The sequence below is a fragment of the Bidens hawaiensis genome, unplaced genomic scaffold (genome assembly GCF_021521415.1).
Source record: "Bidens hawaiensis isolate Kalapana, Puna unplaced genomic scaffold, B.hawaiensis_p1.1 tig00040534_1, whole genome shotgun sequence".
Lineage (NCBI taxonomy): Eukaryota > Viridiplantae > Streptophyta > Magnoliopsida > Asterales > Asteraceae > Bidens > Bidens hawaiensis.
This window is the reverse complement of record NW_027497145.1, coordinates 98508-113246: the sequence shown is the minus strand read 5'-3', so window position 1 is coordinate 113246 and position 14739 is coordinate 98508. Positions and strand designations below refer to the sequence as shown.

At 30.3% G+C, this 14739-nt stretch overlaps 1 protein-coding gene across 1 annotated transcript; it reads left to right on the top strand.

The window, feature by feature from the left end:
• Positions 1-11456: 11456 nt before the first annotated feature.
• On the top strand, positions 11457-14314 carry LOC143592116 (laccase-4-like). The gene is made up of 5 exons (XM_077072115.1): positions 11457-11772; positions 11997-12148; positions 12242-12486; positions 12615-12743; positions 12933-14314. The coding sequence occupies exons 1-5, from the start codon at positions 11686-11688 to the stop codon at positions 13985-13987; spliced, it is 1668 nt and encodes a 555-aa protein (XP_076928230.1). The 5' UTR covers positions 11457-11685; the 3' UTR covers positions 13988-14314.
• The last annotated feature ends 425 nt before the right edge of the window (positions 14315-14739 follow it).

Here is a 14739-nt window from a genome sequence, read left to right as displayed (position 1 = left end):
AGTGGACCATGGTCATTGGATGCGCAACTATGCAAGTTTATGCTAACATCATGTGTAGTGGGCAGGTCCGGCTTTGAGAATGCGAAATAAATTGGGCTGAAAACAATTTTTTTGGGCCTTAAGTAAAATGAGCATTTTGTTGGGTTTAAACAATTTAATATTTAAATTGGTTTACTTGGTTATGATTTGAGTTGTGTAAAAAAAACTTTTGTATATAAATATGCTTAAAAATGTCTCAAATGATCATACTAGAACCCACAACCTTTTGGTTATAAGTCATACCCCTTTGTCACTAGACCAAGCAAGTAATTATGTAATTGAGCTGAAACATTGAATATACATATTTTTTTTCATAAAAATACATATAACTTTTCAACAAAAAAAAATTCGGGCCTATTGGGCTGGGGGTCGTCGCACCCTGCCCCCTCTAGGGCCAGACCTGTTCACAATCTGTCCATCAATTTTAGTGAGTGGGGTTTTTATAATATAAGGAGTTATTTATGGTGTTAAGACATGCAAATTGTGTTGTTTTCATCAATGATTCCCGACCCTTCTTGCATGTGTTTACTCAATGATCTTAGCCGCATACGTTCTTTATTATGTATGTTTAAAGCATGTTACGTTTAAATGATATCTTTATAGTGTGCATTAACTATTGTTTTATGTTAAAAGTAATTTATGATATTAGTGTTATGTTTCATAGTTAATCGTTTTTCTATGATTTATATAAGCTGAAACCCAGTTGCCAACACTAACTTTTAGTGTGCACAACTTTCATCAAGTTATGTGTAGAAAGGTTATGGGACTTTTGTGGGCATAGCCTACATGGTTGAAGATTGACATCTTGGTGTTTATGTTTTGTTATCATACACTTATGATATCTTATGGCTTATGTACTAGATGTTATGTTCCTTAGAGTGTTGTTGTTATTGTTCGGCAAACTTGTGTTGAATCATTAAGAAGACGGTTCAGTATGAATATGAAACTTAACCATATATTCAGAGGCTCCATGAAACATTTAAAGATGTTTTTTTATTGAACCAAACACATTCTACCTTTGATGTATTTAGAGGTAGCCTCTTAATACTATCACTAAGAGGCTACCAAACAGCCCGTTAGTCTAGCTACATGCATGTTTATATATAGTAGTTCGTATTTGGTCTTTGTATTCAGTTCATCATTTTCTAATAAAGTGGTCACCTTAGTCTCTGCAACCAATTGTGAATGTATGTTATTATCCAACCAAAGATCCACTTATCAAAGATCTCTAAAAGGAATTTGAAAATTATGTAGATGGTTAATATATATAGGTAGGTATCAAAGCAACAGTGAACAGTGTATGATTATTTGTTTATGTGAAACTACAAGACCGAAGCGCTCATACTACTGGTTTGGTGGCTATTTTCAAGGAAGGGAAAGTGTTTGAATTCAATTCAGTTTTTTGTTTAATTAAGTTGATTCTATCTTGTTTATTAGTAAACTAGGTTATTAACACTATGACACGGGTGGAAATACTGAAATTTTCGAATAAACACATGTTATTTGAAAAGACAGCATAAGTTGTTATATGTTATTCATGACAACAACATACTTTAAGTTGTAAATAATATTTGTACGAATACAAACGATTGTGAAATACAAAGATAAACCCAAATAACATTCAAATTACAGTCTTTGAAAACATAATCAAAAGTTAAAAATGTAAAATTCATAAGCTATTAAAAAGACTTTCTTATAAACCATATTGATTCTTTATTTGTAACTTAATCTTCCTTTATTAATAAGAATTTTAACACCACTCTTCGCTTTTGATAAAGCTACATAGAGTTGTCCATGTGTAAATACCGGGTCTCTGAGATATATGTCAACTTTTGCTAGAGATTGACCTTGACTTCTATTAATGGTCATTGCAAAACAGACTACAACTGGAAAAAAAAACTACATTCTCTTCAATTTAAACGAAAGTTTCATATCTGAAGGTGTTATACCACAACGAATTATATAAGTGCAATAACCAGTATTAGTACCTGAAATAACTTTTACGTCAACAAAACACCTTTCCCAACTTAATTACTCGCAATCTAGTTCCATTATACAAACCGTTCTTCTGATTCATATTCCTTAATAACATTATTGGCACATCGACTTTTAGAACCAATCTATGAGTCAAAATAATTTTGGTCTTTTTGATTTTATTTAACATAATGTGTTTTTGAAAATTTTAGTTCAAATTAAAATCTAAAAAAATAATTGGCATGATCTTAATTAAAAACCAAAAAATTGATTTTTTATATGGAGCACAACTAAATTTGTTAATTTTGTTGCAAAGTATGGAAACAATATAAATTGAGTAAACCAGATATAAGTAAAAAATAAGGAATAATATCTTTGCGCCTCTAATTAACATAATTTATTCGTATACACATCTTAATTATAACATATATTTTAATTGGTTTTAAGAAAATAAAATAGTATGGATAACTGAAAATTATGTTTCGTATCAATTCTAAAAAGAAAATAGAAAAAAAGAAATATGTAAACATACATTTAATGTTATTAAATATTTGTTTATCAAAAAGGTATAATGTATTAACAATAAAAATATTAAAAATCGTTTATAATTTTCTGTTACAAGTGCCTAATTTTTAGGTAATAACATATTAATTTTTATTACTATATTTTAGTTAATAAAAAAATTATACTTTAATACAATATAGTGTATTAACGCGTTTAAAATAAAATGTAACCGTTCAAAATGTTAATAAGTAGTTCTCTTGACGTTGAAGCTGTACGTTTACAAAAAAAAATGCATACTTAAAAATTTTAAAGGGTAACTAAAAAATATGAAAATAAATAACCGTTTGAAATCTTCTTATTGGAAGGCGTTGATTGACCAAAAATTATGAAAAAGATGGTTAGCATCTTATAGAATATAATATGGTTAGCATATGAAAAAGATGAACAACATAAATATAAAAACAGAATTTTATAGAGCATGATGTTTCAATTTTTCTTACATAATGAATGATTTTAAAACATAAAACAAAAAAATTAGAAAACCAGGAAACAAAATACTATTAACTTTAGTGACAATTGTAGCTTAATTATATTTGGTGTTCATAAATATATTAAAGACATGAAAATTAGAAATATTACACAAGAAACAACAATAACACAACTTACTCTACTGGATATGAAGACTATCAGCTAACTTGAATCCACATAGATGATCAGAAATTCATTTACGTAAAAGTATCTAACACACCAATATATTTCTAGAATAGTAGCCCATGTTACACATTGATTGAAACATATAAACAACCATATACATATAGACAACCATAAAATTTCATAACTAACATATTAAACCAACAAAAATATTTAACATAAGTTTATAACCAAAATATTAAACATTTAGATTGTATACATAAAAAAGTTAATACCTACACAAACTTACTATATACCTAAATTAAAAAACCAAATGAAGATACAAACATGTTATAATCATATTAGCCCACCATTAACTTCTTCGATATTTTACAAAAAAAAATCGTTTTGCTTCACAATATAAAAAAACAAAATAAACCATAACAGCCTGATTAAATATACAGCTAAAGTTTTTAAGGTATTATGAGTTTCATTTCAACATTAATAAATAAATAAAGGTATATTTTATTATGAATTATTTTGTAATTAAACTTTTGTTTTATTTCAATTCAAAGACCATTTAGTTAAATGTATTAAGTTAAATTGAAGTAATAAACTTTTATTCTACTAATTTCACTAATTAAGTCTAATTAAAATAATATAGATAATTAAAATTAAATCGGTTAATTTTAATTTTGTTACATAGAAGTCATTCCCTAATTAAAATTTTGTTAAATTGACTGTAATCTAAAGTAAATTATGTTTCAAACTCTTTAACATCAGTACTTTATTTAAAATCAATTTCATTATATAATTCTTTTTTCAACTGTATACATTAATCTGGACATTTACGCCTAATTAAAATTGTTCAAATATAAAATATGGAAACTTTGTTGAGATTGGAGACTATTAAAAACTACAAAAGAGTTGTCAAATTCGTTTATTAAAGATGATGATTATTTAGCATAAATAAGCAAATATAGTGAATATCAGATTTTTTAAATATAAATTTGAATAAGTAATTAACAACATATTAAATTGCTCAAAATTATGTGTATTTAATATAACACGTATTAACTTTTCAGTATAAATCAAAAGTAAATTATTTAAATTTCCTGTATTCATTAAATTTGTCATTTATGCTAATTAAAAATTTGTCAAATATAAAAGAAAGAAAGTTTTTTGACATTGAAAACTATTAAAAACTTCAAAATATTGTTGTAAAAGTGGTTAATTTCGGTTTTGAAAAACAAAAATAAATAAATGTAAATATTATTATAAAAAACTTTTCATTTTGTTATAAGTTTACTAACTAAACAATATACTATTAACTTTTTTTTATTATCACGAAATTATTGTCAAAACTCTAGCATCATTAACTTATTTAACAATAAATTCATTAGATAATTCTTTTTTCAATTTTATACATTAATCTTGACATTTATGCATAATGAAAAATTAGTCAAATATAAAAGATGGGAAGTTTTTATTTTCTATTTAGTTTATTAGTTTATTTTTTTAATTTCACCAGAATAATTTAGACGAATCGGTAATTCTTAACATTTATGCCTAATTAAAAATTGGTCAAACATAAAAGATGTAAAGTTTATTGAGATTGGAGAATATTTAAACTAAAAAAGAGTGGTCAAATTCGGTTCTTAAAAATAGAAATAAATTAATGTATAAATGATTAGAATGTATCATTAAATTAAAGATGATGAATATTTTAAAATAAATAAGCAATTATAGTAATTATATAAGATTTTCTAAATATACATTTGAAATAAGTAACACACCACATATTAAATTGGTCAAATAAATTAATGTTTTTTTAATACAAAACTTATTAACTTTCAAGTATTATCAAAAGTAAATTATTTAAAATTTCCAGTATATATTAAATATGTCATTTATGCTAATTAAAATTTGGTAAAATATATAACATGGAAAATTTGTTGAGATTGAATACTACTAAAAACTAAAAAAAAATTGTTGCAATAATGGTCAATTTTGAATTTTGAAAACAAAAATAAATAATTGTTATTATAAAAAACGTTCGATTTTTTGGTAATGACCAAAACAAATTCAAAAACTTTAACACGAAAAAAATAAAGATTGTTATTCATATAAAAATGAAATAATTTACATGAATTGTCTAAGCTACATAAAATAAAAAATGACATGAATTAATAACTAAAATACATTGGTAATGACCAAAACAAACATAATCAAACTACTCTCCATCAAATATTTTTTCCATGCAATTAGCCAATCTACCAATTTGGGCCGCCATAAACTGAAATTATTTAAAATAAATTAATGTTAGATATACTGAACTATTAAAAAACAAAATAGTAAGAATTATCATTGGATGTAATCGGAATAATTAACATAATAATTTCGATAAGAAAATATATCAACAATATTTTCGTATATCTCAAAACCTTGGGATGCAAGGCTTCCTTACATAGGCTTGCGTTCTGTTGCCCTGCCACATTATTATTAAGATTAGTAAATAGTTGTATGAATAATATAGTAAATTAATGAATATGTTAACAATACCATTTCGTCTTGAACAATCATTTCGATAGACCAATCTTGCCCGGGCTTTGAGTTGTCCTTCAGCCGCCAAAGTTTCAAAATACGGACCTTTAGGATACACTCACTGTTAAGAACATCGAGTTGGTTCAACATGGTGATATTTGTTGGCTCCATCTTGCTAGAAAAAATTTAACAAAAACACAAAAAACTTAAAATTAAATAACAATAACACTTTTATGCCTAAAAAATGAAATATGAAAATGGAAGATATATAAACAACAAAAACTAAAAACCTTGGCACAAAGCTACTCGTTTTTACTAAAGAGGCTTTGATGGTGTAAAGCCTATCAAATGTACATATTTATACAAAATGAATTAGGGTAGAGAAAATTATAGAAGGAAGGTATAATTATAATTGATTAGAAACATAAATTTAGGAAATTTCAAAAATTTTCAAAAAAATTATAGTAAGAAGGAATATAATTGATATCGTAATTAATGGATTTTCAAATAATATGCAATGTTACATAATTAGATTCGAAATACAAATAATATATTTCCAAATTTTTGAATTTTATGTAATGGTAGTTCTGTAAAATGCAATGTTACATAATGTAAAAATGTTGGTTACTAATGATATAGTATGTATTGTAATTCCTATAAGGTGTGAAAATAAAACGTTACTAATTTTGTTATATATATGTAACTCAATTGTTAATTAGTAAATCGTAATTTTAAGTCAATGTTGGCAATAATAAGTGAATGGGTGAATGTGTCAATAATGGATTTGTAACTCAATTGTTATTTTTAAACAATAATAAGTCAATGTGTAACATCCTAAAATTTATAATGTTAAATAAAGAAAGTTACGTTTAGTGATTTCGCGTTATTAATTAATTAATATCGTGTAAAGAACGGATCATGGACTTAGATTAATTGAGATGGGTTAAATGAGAATGGGCCTTAGGCCCATGGGCTTTAAGGGATATAAATATCCCCTAAACCACCATAAAACCCTAAACCTCATCTCTTTCCATTCTAATCTCTACACATTCAAAAACACACACACCATAAACGAGCAGGATCCGAGAGAGAGTAAACGTTAGTTGGTGCTAGATCGTCTTGACGAACCAAAGCAACAAGACCAGCTCGTGTTCGTAAGTTCGACTCGTTCAAGGTATGTTTATGGTTAGAAATCGTTCGTATAGGTTCGGTTTGATTTGAGAAATGGTAGATCTGAGTTTGTATGGTAAAAACGAATCCAACAAAGCTAAACTTACTGAAAATGGTTATGATTTGATGGGTTAATCGATTGATAAAAAGGACCCGTAACCTATATGCCTAAATCGCACCCTCTAAACATCGATGTTAGGTCGATTTGATAGTTGGGGTTTGTAGGCGCTGGTCAGACGATTCCATGGGTACCTAAATCGAGTTATTTGGTTAAGGAACGAAGGATTTAAGAGCGAACAAAACCTGCAGAAGACAACTTCGCCTGCAAGCTAAGTTCGCCTGATGAACCTCGCCTGCAAGCTAAGGTCGCCTAATGAACTTCGCCTAAGGCTAAGTTCGCCTAAGGTTTAACTTCGCCTAAAGCTAAGTTCGCCTATGGTTTAACTTCGCCTAAAGCCAAGTTCGCCTAAGGTTTAACTTCGCCTAAAGTAAGTTCGCCTATGGTTTAACTTCGCCTAAAGCTAAGTTCGCCTAAGGTTTAACTTCGCCTAAAGCTAAGTTCGCTTAAGGTTTAACTTCGCCTAAAGTTAAGTTCGCTTAGAAAATAAATTAAAAACCTAATGGAAAATGTGTTAAGACAGTTATTGTAAATAAAATTTTTCCAAGCTGACCTAGCAGCTCGACCCCAGCCAGGGGCTCTGCCCCTTGGACCCTGCTAGGGGCTGCCGCCCCTAGACCCCGCTACCAGGGGCGCTGCCCCCGGACCCCCGTTCGTTGTGGGTCATATAAAGATAGAAATACAACATGAGTAGTAGTAGTTAATTGATACGTGTAAATATTATACAGTTAGCCGTGCACAGCTCAAGAAGGGAATAACTATTAACGGAGAGCGTAACAGGATTCAGGTGAGTTTCTAGCCCCATTCCTTGTTATGTTTTCGGGGCTGTGTGCATACTCGATGTGTTTGTTAATACATTTATCCTAAGTGATAAGTGTATGCCATATGTGATATATGTGATAAATATGAATGATTGCTTGACGGTACGTGAACGATCTTCGGATATTGCACGTACTGTCAGGTTGCGGCGCTAAGAATAAGGTAAGTATGATATGTATGCTTATGTGTATGAATGTGATAAAGTTAATAAAAGAAGGAAAGTATGGTTGTATGGTAACAAAGAGGGAATCGAACCCTGCTAATATTCGAGAATTAGGGAACCGAACCCTACTAATATTCGAGGAAAGAGGGTACCGAGCCCTAATAATACTCGAGGAAGGAGGGTACCGAGCCCTAATAATACTCGAGGAAGGAGGGTACCGAACCCTAATAATACTCTAGGAAGGAGGGTACCGAGCCCTAATAATACTCGAGGAAGGAGGGTACCGAGCCCTAATAATACTCGAGGAATGCAGGGCGTAATGCTCTTTATAACGTAAGATGTAGAAGTAAGAAAGTATGAAAGTAAGAAAGTATGAAGTGTGAATGAAAGAATATAATTTATTGTGTATTGTATAACGTATGATTAACTAGAACTCACTCAGCGTAGCTGACTTTTAGTATGCACGCAGGTGAGTAGGATGAGACAGCTGGCTTGAGTGGGGACACATGGCAGAAGAATAAGAGCCTGGCATCTGAAGACTTATGATGTTTTAATTTTAATGCTTTAATGTTGAAAGACAAAGGATGTTTGGAGACAAGTTATGAATTATGTAATGTTTTATATTCCGCGTAAAGTTTTAAATTAACTCTGATATTTAGAACTGTGTTTATGAGTAAATCCAACACGAAAGTAGGGCTATCGGTAACGGGGCCTTACACAATGGATTTGTATTTTAATTCTTAAAATTCAAATGACTGTAATTAAATCAGTGGGTCAATGGGTTAACTAACGTAATTATAGTAAAACTTAATGATTGTTAATTAAATAAAATTTACATTCAAATTTAGACCATAATTTAGACAATAATTAATTCAAATAGGAAGGGGGGATATCAAATTTACAAATTTACAAATCCGTAATTAAAACTTTCCTTAATAAAATGAGTCATCATTTCCTAATTTCCTTAATTTTCTTACGAATTTGCCAAATTTAATTTAAATAATATAATATTTTAAATCGGTATCTCTATATATTATCCGTAATCTCTATATTAAACCCGTAATCTCTTCTATTGATGAAATAAGAAATAATTATTAAATCATTTATTATATATTATCTATAAAATTAACACAGGTGGTAATCAACCAAAAAATAACAAAGGTGGTGAATGAAATTAACCAAAAATAATACAATTTTCAAAAATAAAATTTGAATATTTTGTATTCAAACTATAGCTATGATTTTAAAATATTACATTAATTAGAATATTTTGTCTTGTTATTTAATTAATCTAAATTTACACTTTTAGCTAAATGTAATATTAAAATATTACATTATTACATTATTATTTAAGTATTCAAAATGAAAAATTAAAGAGTAAAGGAAAGAGGAAATATAATAATTTAATAGCATTAATGAATCTTAATTTAATATATTATTGATTTATTTTATTGACTTGAAAATTATAGAATGCATTGATATACACGGAAAGTATGCGAATCAACCAATAGAAATGGGGTATATGGACTTAAAGCTTACTGTTTTAATAGTATAGTTAGATGAGTTTGAATAAGCTTTTTGGTAGAACAAGTGTAGGTCTAGTATCATGTAATGTTTAGGGGTTGTTTCTTTTGTTAATAATGGTTTTCTGTTTTTTGCTAAAGTGTAATGTCCGATATTAGACTACTCCCATTTGTGATCCTAGATTGCAATCCTAATGATTAAGAAAAAAAAAAGAAAAAATGGCATAAATGGGGCAAACGGATCAGTCCACCAATTGTGATTGCAATCCCATATTTTATTCAATAATGGCCACGTGTCACCACATTAATTAGAATATTTTGTCTTGTTATTTAATTAATCTAAATTTACACTTTTAGCTAAATGTAATATTAAAATATTACATTATTACATTATTATTTAAGTATTCAAAATGAAAAATTAAATATTAAAGGAAAGAGGAAATATAATAATTTAATAGCATTGATGAATCTTAATTTAATATATTATTGATTTATTTTATTAACTTGAAAATTAGAGAAGGCATTGATATACATGGAAAGTATGCGAATCAGCCAATAGAAATGGGATATATGGACTTAAAGCTTATTACTTTAATAGTATAGTTAGATGAGTTTGAATAAGCTTTTTGGTAGAACAAGTTTAGGTCTAGTATCATGTAATGTTTAGGGGTTGTTTCTTTTGTTAATAATGGTTTTCTGTTTTTTGCTAAAGTGTAATGTCCGATATTAAACTACTCCCATTTGTGATCCTAGATTGCAATCCTAATAATTAAGAAAAAAAAAAGAAGAAAAAATGGCATAAATGGGGCAAACGGATCGGTCCACCAATTGTGATTGCAATCCCATATTTTCTCCATAATGGCCACGTGTCACCATATCTTTGGATGTGCTTTTATTTTATTTTTTCTTTTTAATTCATAACAATTATTTATATATATATATTTTGGTTTTTGTTTTATAACTTATTATATTTGACTTTTTAAAAAAATCTAAAAACACAGTCTTACTTAGTTTTTTTTGTGAGCATTCTGGTATAAATTTCGTTAAAAATGGAGTTTGTTTAAAAAATCGTATTTTTTATATAAAATTTTAGTTTTAACCATTATTGAATTATCTTATTTGAACCACTAGTTTTATTGAATTTATTTAATAAAAAAAGGATGAGATTGGGTTGTTAATGGGAGTAAAAGATTGGAGTGAGTTAAATTTTGTAAATTGAAGAGAGAGAAATTAATTTTATAATGTGAGATTGAGATTGTGAGATTGTTGATAGGGGTAATCTTAATAGACCATGTGTAGTGGAACATTTTCCCACCTAAAAAGCCCTCACAGCCCCCGGGGCGTTTTGGAGGGGGGAACGTTTCCTACACAGCCGGGTGGGGGGAATGTGGGGGGAAATAGTGGAATGTGATTGATGGGTTTGTTTTTTTTCTTCTTTTTATAACAAAATATAATAATAAAATAATAATAATAGAGTAATGATTTGAAGAAACTTTATCTATCACACCTATTTTAGCCATAGAGCCCCTATGATGACGTGGCGTATATAACGTCCTCATATGGGCTCCATCCACTACACACGGTCTTAAACAAATTAATATATTGTAGAAACCGGTTGAACATTAATGACTAATCATAATAACCAAAACTTTGAACAGATATTTATTTAATTATAAATGCTATAATAATATAGAAAACCTTTGATCCTCAAGGACCATTTCTCTGCGTTTTATTATTTTGCTACATTTTAGTCATTTCACATTCAATGTCTTTACCGTTAAAAATTAAATAAAAATTCTGAATATTTAGGAAATATATTTGAATTGTCACATTTGTTGATAATATGTTTGATAAGAAGTAGACATTCTAAACAAACTTTGACATCCTGTAGTTTACTTTATGTGAAATGGAAGAAATCCTATGAACCAATAATTCTAATTAACAATATTATAATATAGGGATTTACATCAAATTAACTTGCTTTCAATTAAAGAAATAAATCAAAGTACTACCAGCACTTATCCGACCTCTGCTGGTTTGCACACACACCTAACCATAACCAACCAAAAATGACATCTTAGCAATCAAGCAGGTCACAACCCATATAAAAGCTTGCTCTATGATCTTATCTAGTCATCTCTCATCACTCATTTCTAGTAATTAACCAACAACGACGTATCGAACCAAGTTAATTAACCAACATGGAAACTTGGTTTCGAGCTTTAGTTCTAGTCATGTTTCTTTTCCCGTTGTTAGTTCAAGCTCGCATTCGTCACTACAAATTCAATGTGAGTAATCAGTTTCTCGAGCTTTCAACCTTTCCTTTATTACACAACTAACAAACAAAAAGTTTTCTAGTTATTATCGGATAAGTACACATATAAAAGCGACTGATTTGGTTATGAAGTGGCATGCCACTGAGCCTGAATATACTGTCGCTTAAAAAAATGTATGCTTGCATATATGCATGCATGCATGATAATGGCTTATTTTTATTATGTAATATATGTAGGTAGTTACAAAGAACGCCAATCGTTTATGCTCAAGCAAGCCCATTGTGACGGTTAATGGTGCATTTCCTGGACCGACACTTTACGCTAGAGAGGGTGATACCGTCCACGTAAAGGTTGTCAACCATGTCAAGTATAACGTCTCCATCCACTGGTACAATATACAAAATATTTACTAAATCATGCAATTCTAAGGTGATATATTTTACCTAAAAAGGAGACTTATTAGTTTCGATTTTGTTGGCAGGCATGGAATAAGACAACTGCGCACTGGTTGGGGGGACGGACCTGCATACATAACACAATGCCCAATCCAGCCTGGGCAAAACTATGTGTACAAGTTCACCATCACAGGACAACGCGGCACGCTATTATGGCATGCTCATATCCTATGGCTAAGAGCTACCGTCCATGGTGCAATAGTCATCTTGCCTAAACTTGGTGTTCCATATCCCTTTCCTAAGCCACATATGGAACAAGTTGTCATTTTAGGCAAGTATTTTTAATTAGTACTCCACTTAACTTCATTCAATTATTGTATGAATTAGTTACAGTTAGTTATAAATGATATGAAAGATGGTTCATGATTAATTTTGAGTACATTGTTGTCACGTATGTAGGTGAATGGTGGAAATCAGATACCGAAGCGGTGATCAATCAAGCATTGAAATCAGGGTTGGCACCAAACGTCTCGGATGCCCATACTATTAATGGTCATCCGGGACGAGCTCATGGTTGTCAAACACAAGGTAAGGAAGAAAACAATACTTAAAAACTATATATATATATATATATATTAAGGAATTATGTCTTGAATAACTAAAAATTACCAAGTTTTTTTATAGAGCTAACCAACTAATAATAATAATAATAACCATAGTAGTTAATAAACTCTTTTAACATAAACATGTGTATTTTTTTTTTCTTTTGCCATGCAGGAGGGTTTCAACTAAGTGTGGAAAAAGGAAAATCATACATGCTTCGTATAATTAACGCTGCACTCAATGAAGAACTGTTCTTTAAGATCGCTGGCCACAAGCTCACGGTGGTTGAAGTCGATGCAGTCTACGTGAAACCCTTTAAAACCGACACGATTGTCATAGCACCGGGTCAAACCACCAATGTCATCATCACCGCCAACAAGAAGCCCGGGAAGTACAAGATGATTGCCTCTCCATTCATGGACTCCCCCATTGCCGTCGACAACAAGACCGCCAGTGCAACCATCCACTATACTGGCTCCATTTCTCATTCTGCCACCCTAACCACCCCACCGCCACAAAATGCCACCGCTGTAGCCAACAGCTTTATAGATTCCCTCCGTAGTTTAAATTCAAAAAGATTTCCTGCCAAAGTGCCCATAAAAATTGATCATTCATTGTATTTCACAGTCGGGCTGGGTATCAACTCATGCCCGACTTGTAAAGTAGGCAATGGAAGTAGAGTTGTGGCAGGCATAAACAATGTTACTTTTGTTATGCCCACCACAGCTCTTCTCCAAGCCCATTACCTTAAAAAGAAAGGGGTCTTTACTACTGATTTCCCGGCTAATCCTCCCATTGTGTTCAATTACACCGGGACCCCACCCGCAAACTTGGCTACATCCAATGGGACTAAGCTCTATCGGCTAAAATACAACTCGACGGTTGAGTTGGTGCTTCAAGACACAAGTATCATTGCTGCTGAGAATCACCCGATTCATCTACACGGCTTCAATTTCTTTGGTGTTGGCAAGGGAATTGGCAACTATAACCCGAAGAAAGATACAAAGAAATTTAACCTTGTTGATCCGGTAGAGAGGAATACGATTGGTGTGCCTTCGGGTGGTTGGGTTGCTATTCGATTTCGAGCTGATAATCCGGGTGTGTGGTTCTTGCATTGTCATTTGGAAGTGCACACAACTTGGGGCTTAAAAATGGCCTTTTTGGTTGAAAATGGAAATGGACCAAATGAGTCACTTCTACCACCTCCAAAGGATCTTCCTAAATGTTAAAGAGGAAGATAAAACATTAAATGACTATAGGGATAATTTGTTTGTTGAAGATCTATAGTAAGTTTTTCAAGTGATCGATTTTTTTGTTGTTGTTACGCGGTGAATCTATATTCAATTTTCGATATATATTAATAGATAAATTCTTTTGTTTGTTATTTTTTGTCATTCTTTTGCTATGTCGTTAAAATCTTTTATTTGCTATTTTTTTTCATTCTTCTACTAGGTCGTTAAAAATAACAACAATTTGCAATGTCCTTAGGTTTATAGAGCGGTTGCGAGCCGTTGGAATTAACTCTGACACATTTGAAACCATATATCCCAACATGACTAATGTAACAATTTTATGTATCATGAGTAACCGAATGACATATGACCTACCGGTGTCAAGGTGTGTAAAATGATGTCTTTCAATGAGATGACGGACAAAGTTCTGTGGACAATGATGTATATAACCTAACATTAAAATGTGTTAGCAGTTAAACAAAAAAAATGTATGAGTTAAAACGGGTAGACTAAGTTTAAAAGGTTTAAACATTGTGTAAGTGTTTTAACAATTTAATTTGGGATTTTGGTCACAGTCCAATTCTTTAAACTCTTGTTTTGGACCCATTATAACATTATCCAGCCTACTTTAAAGAATAGTACACCATGTGACCATGGCCCATAATAAATCTGATCATTTTTAGTGACATATATATTGAAAGTTCTGTTTTTATAAAAAGGCAGAACTTTTAAGATTAGGTTTTATGGAT

Excerpts from the sequence above, each read along its gene's own strand:
- LOC143592116 (XM_077072115.1), top strand. The coding sequence starts at position 11,686 with ATGGAAACTTGGTTTCGAGCTTTAGTTCTAGTCATGTTTCTTTTCCCG. Across the intron at positions 12,149-12,241 it reads TATAACGTCTCCATCCACTG|GCATGGAATAAGACAACTGC; the intron begins GTACAATATACA and ends TTTTGTTGGCAG. Across the intron at positions 12,487-12,614 it reads GGAACAAGTTGTCATTTTAG|GTGAATGGTGGAAATCAGAT; the intron begins GCAAGTATTTTT and ends TCACGTATGTAG.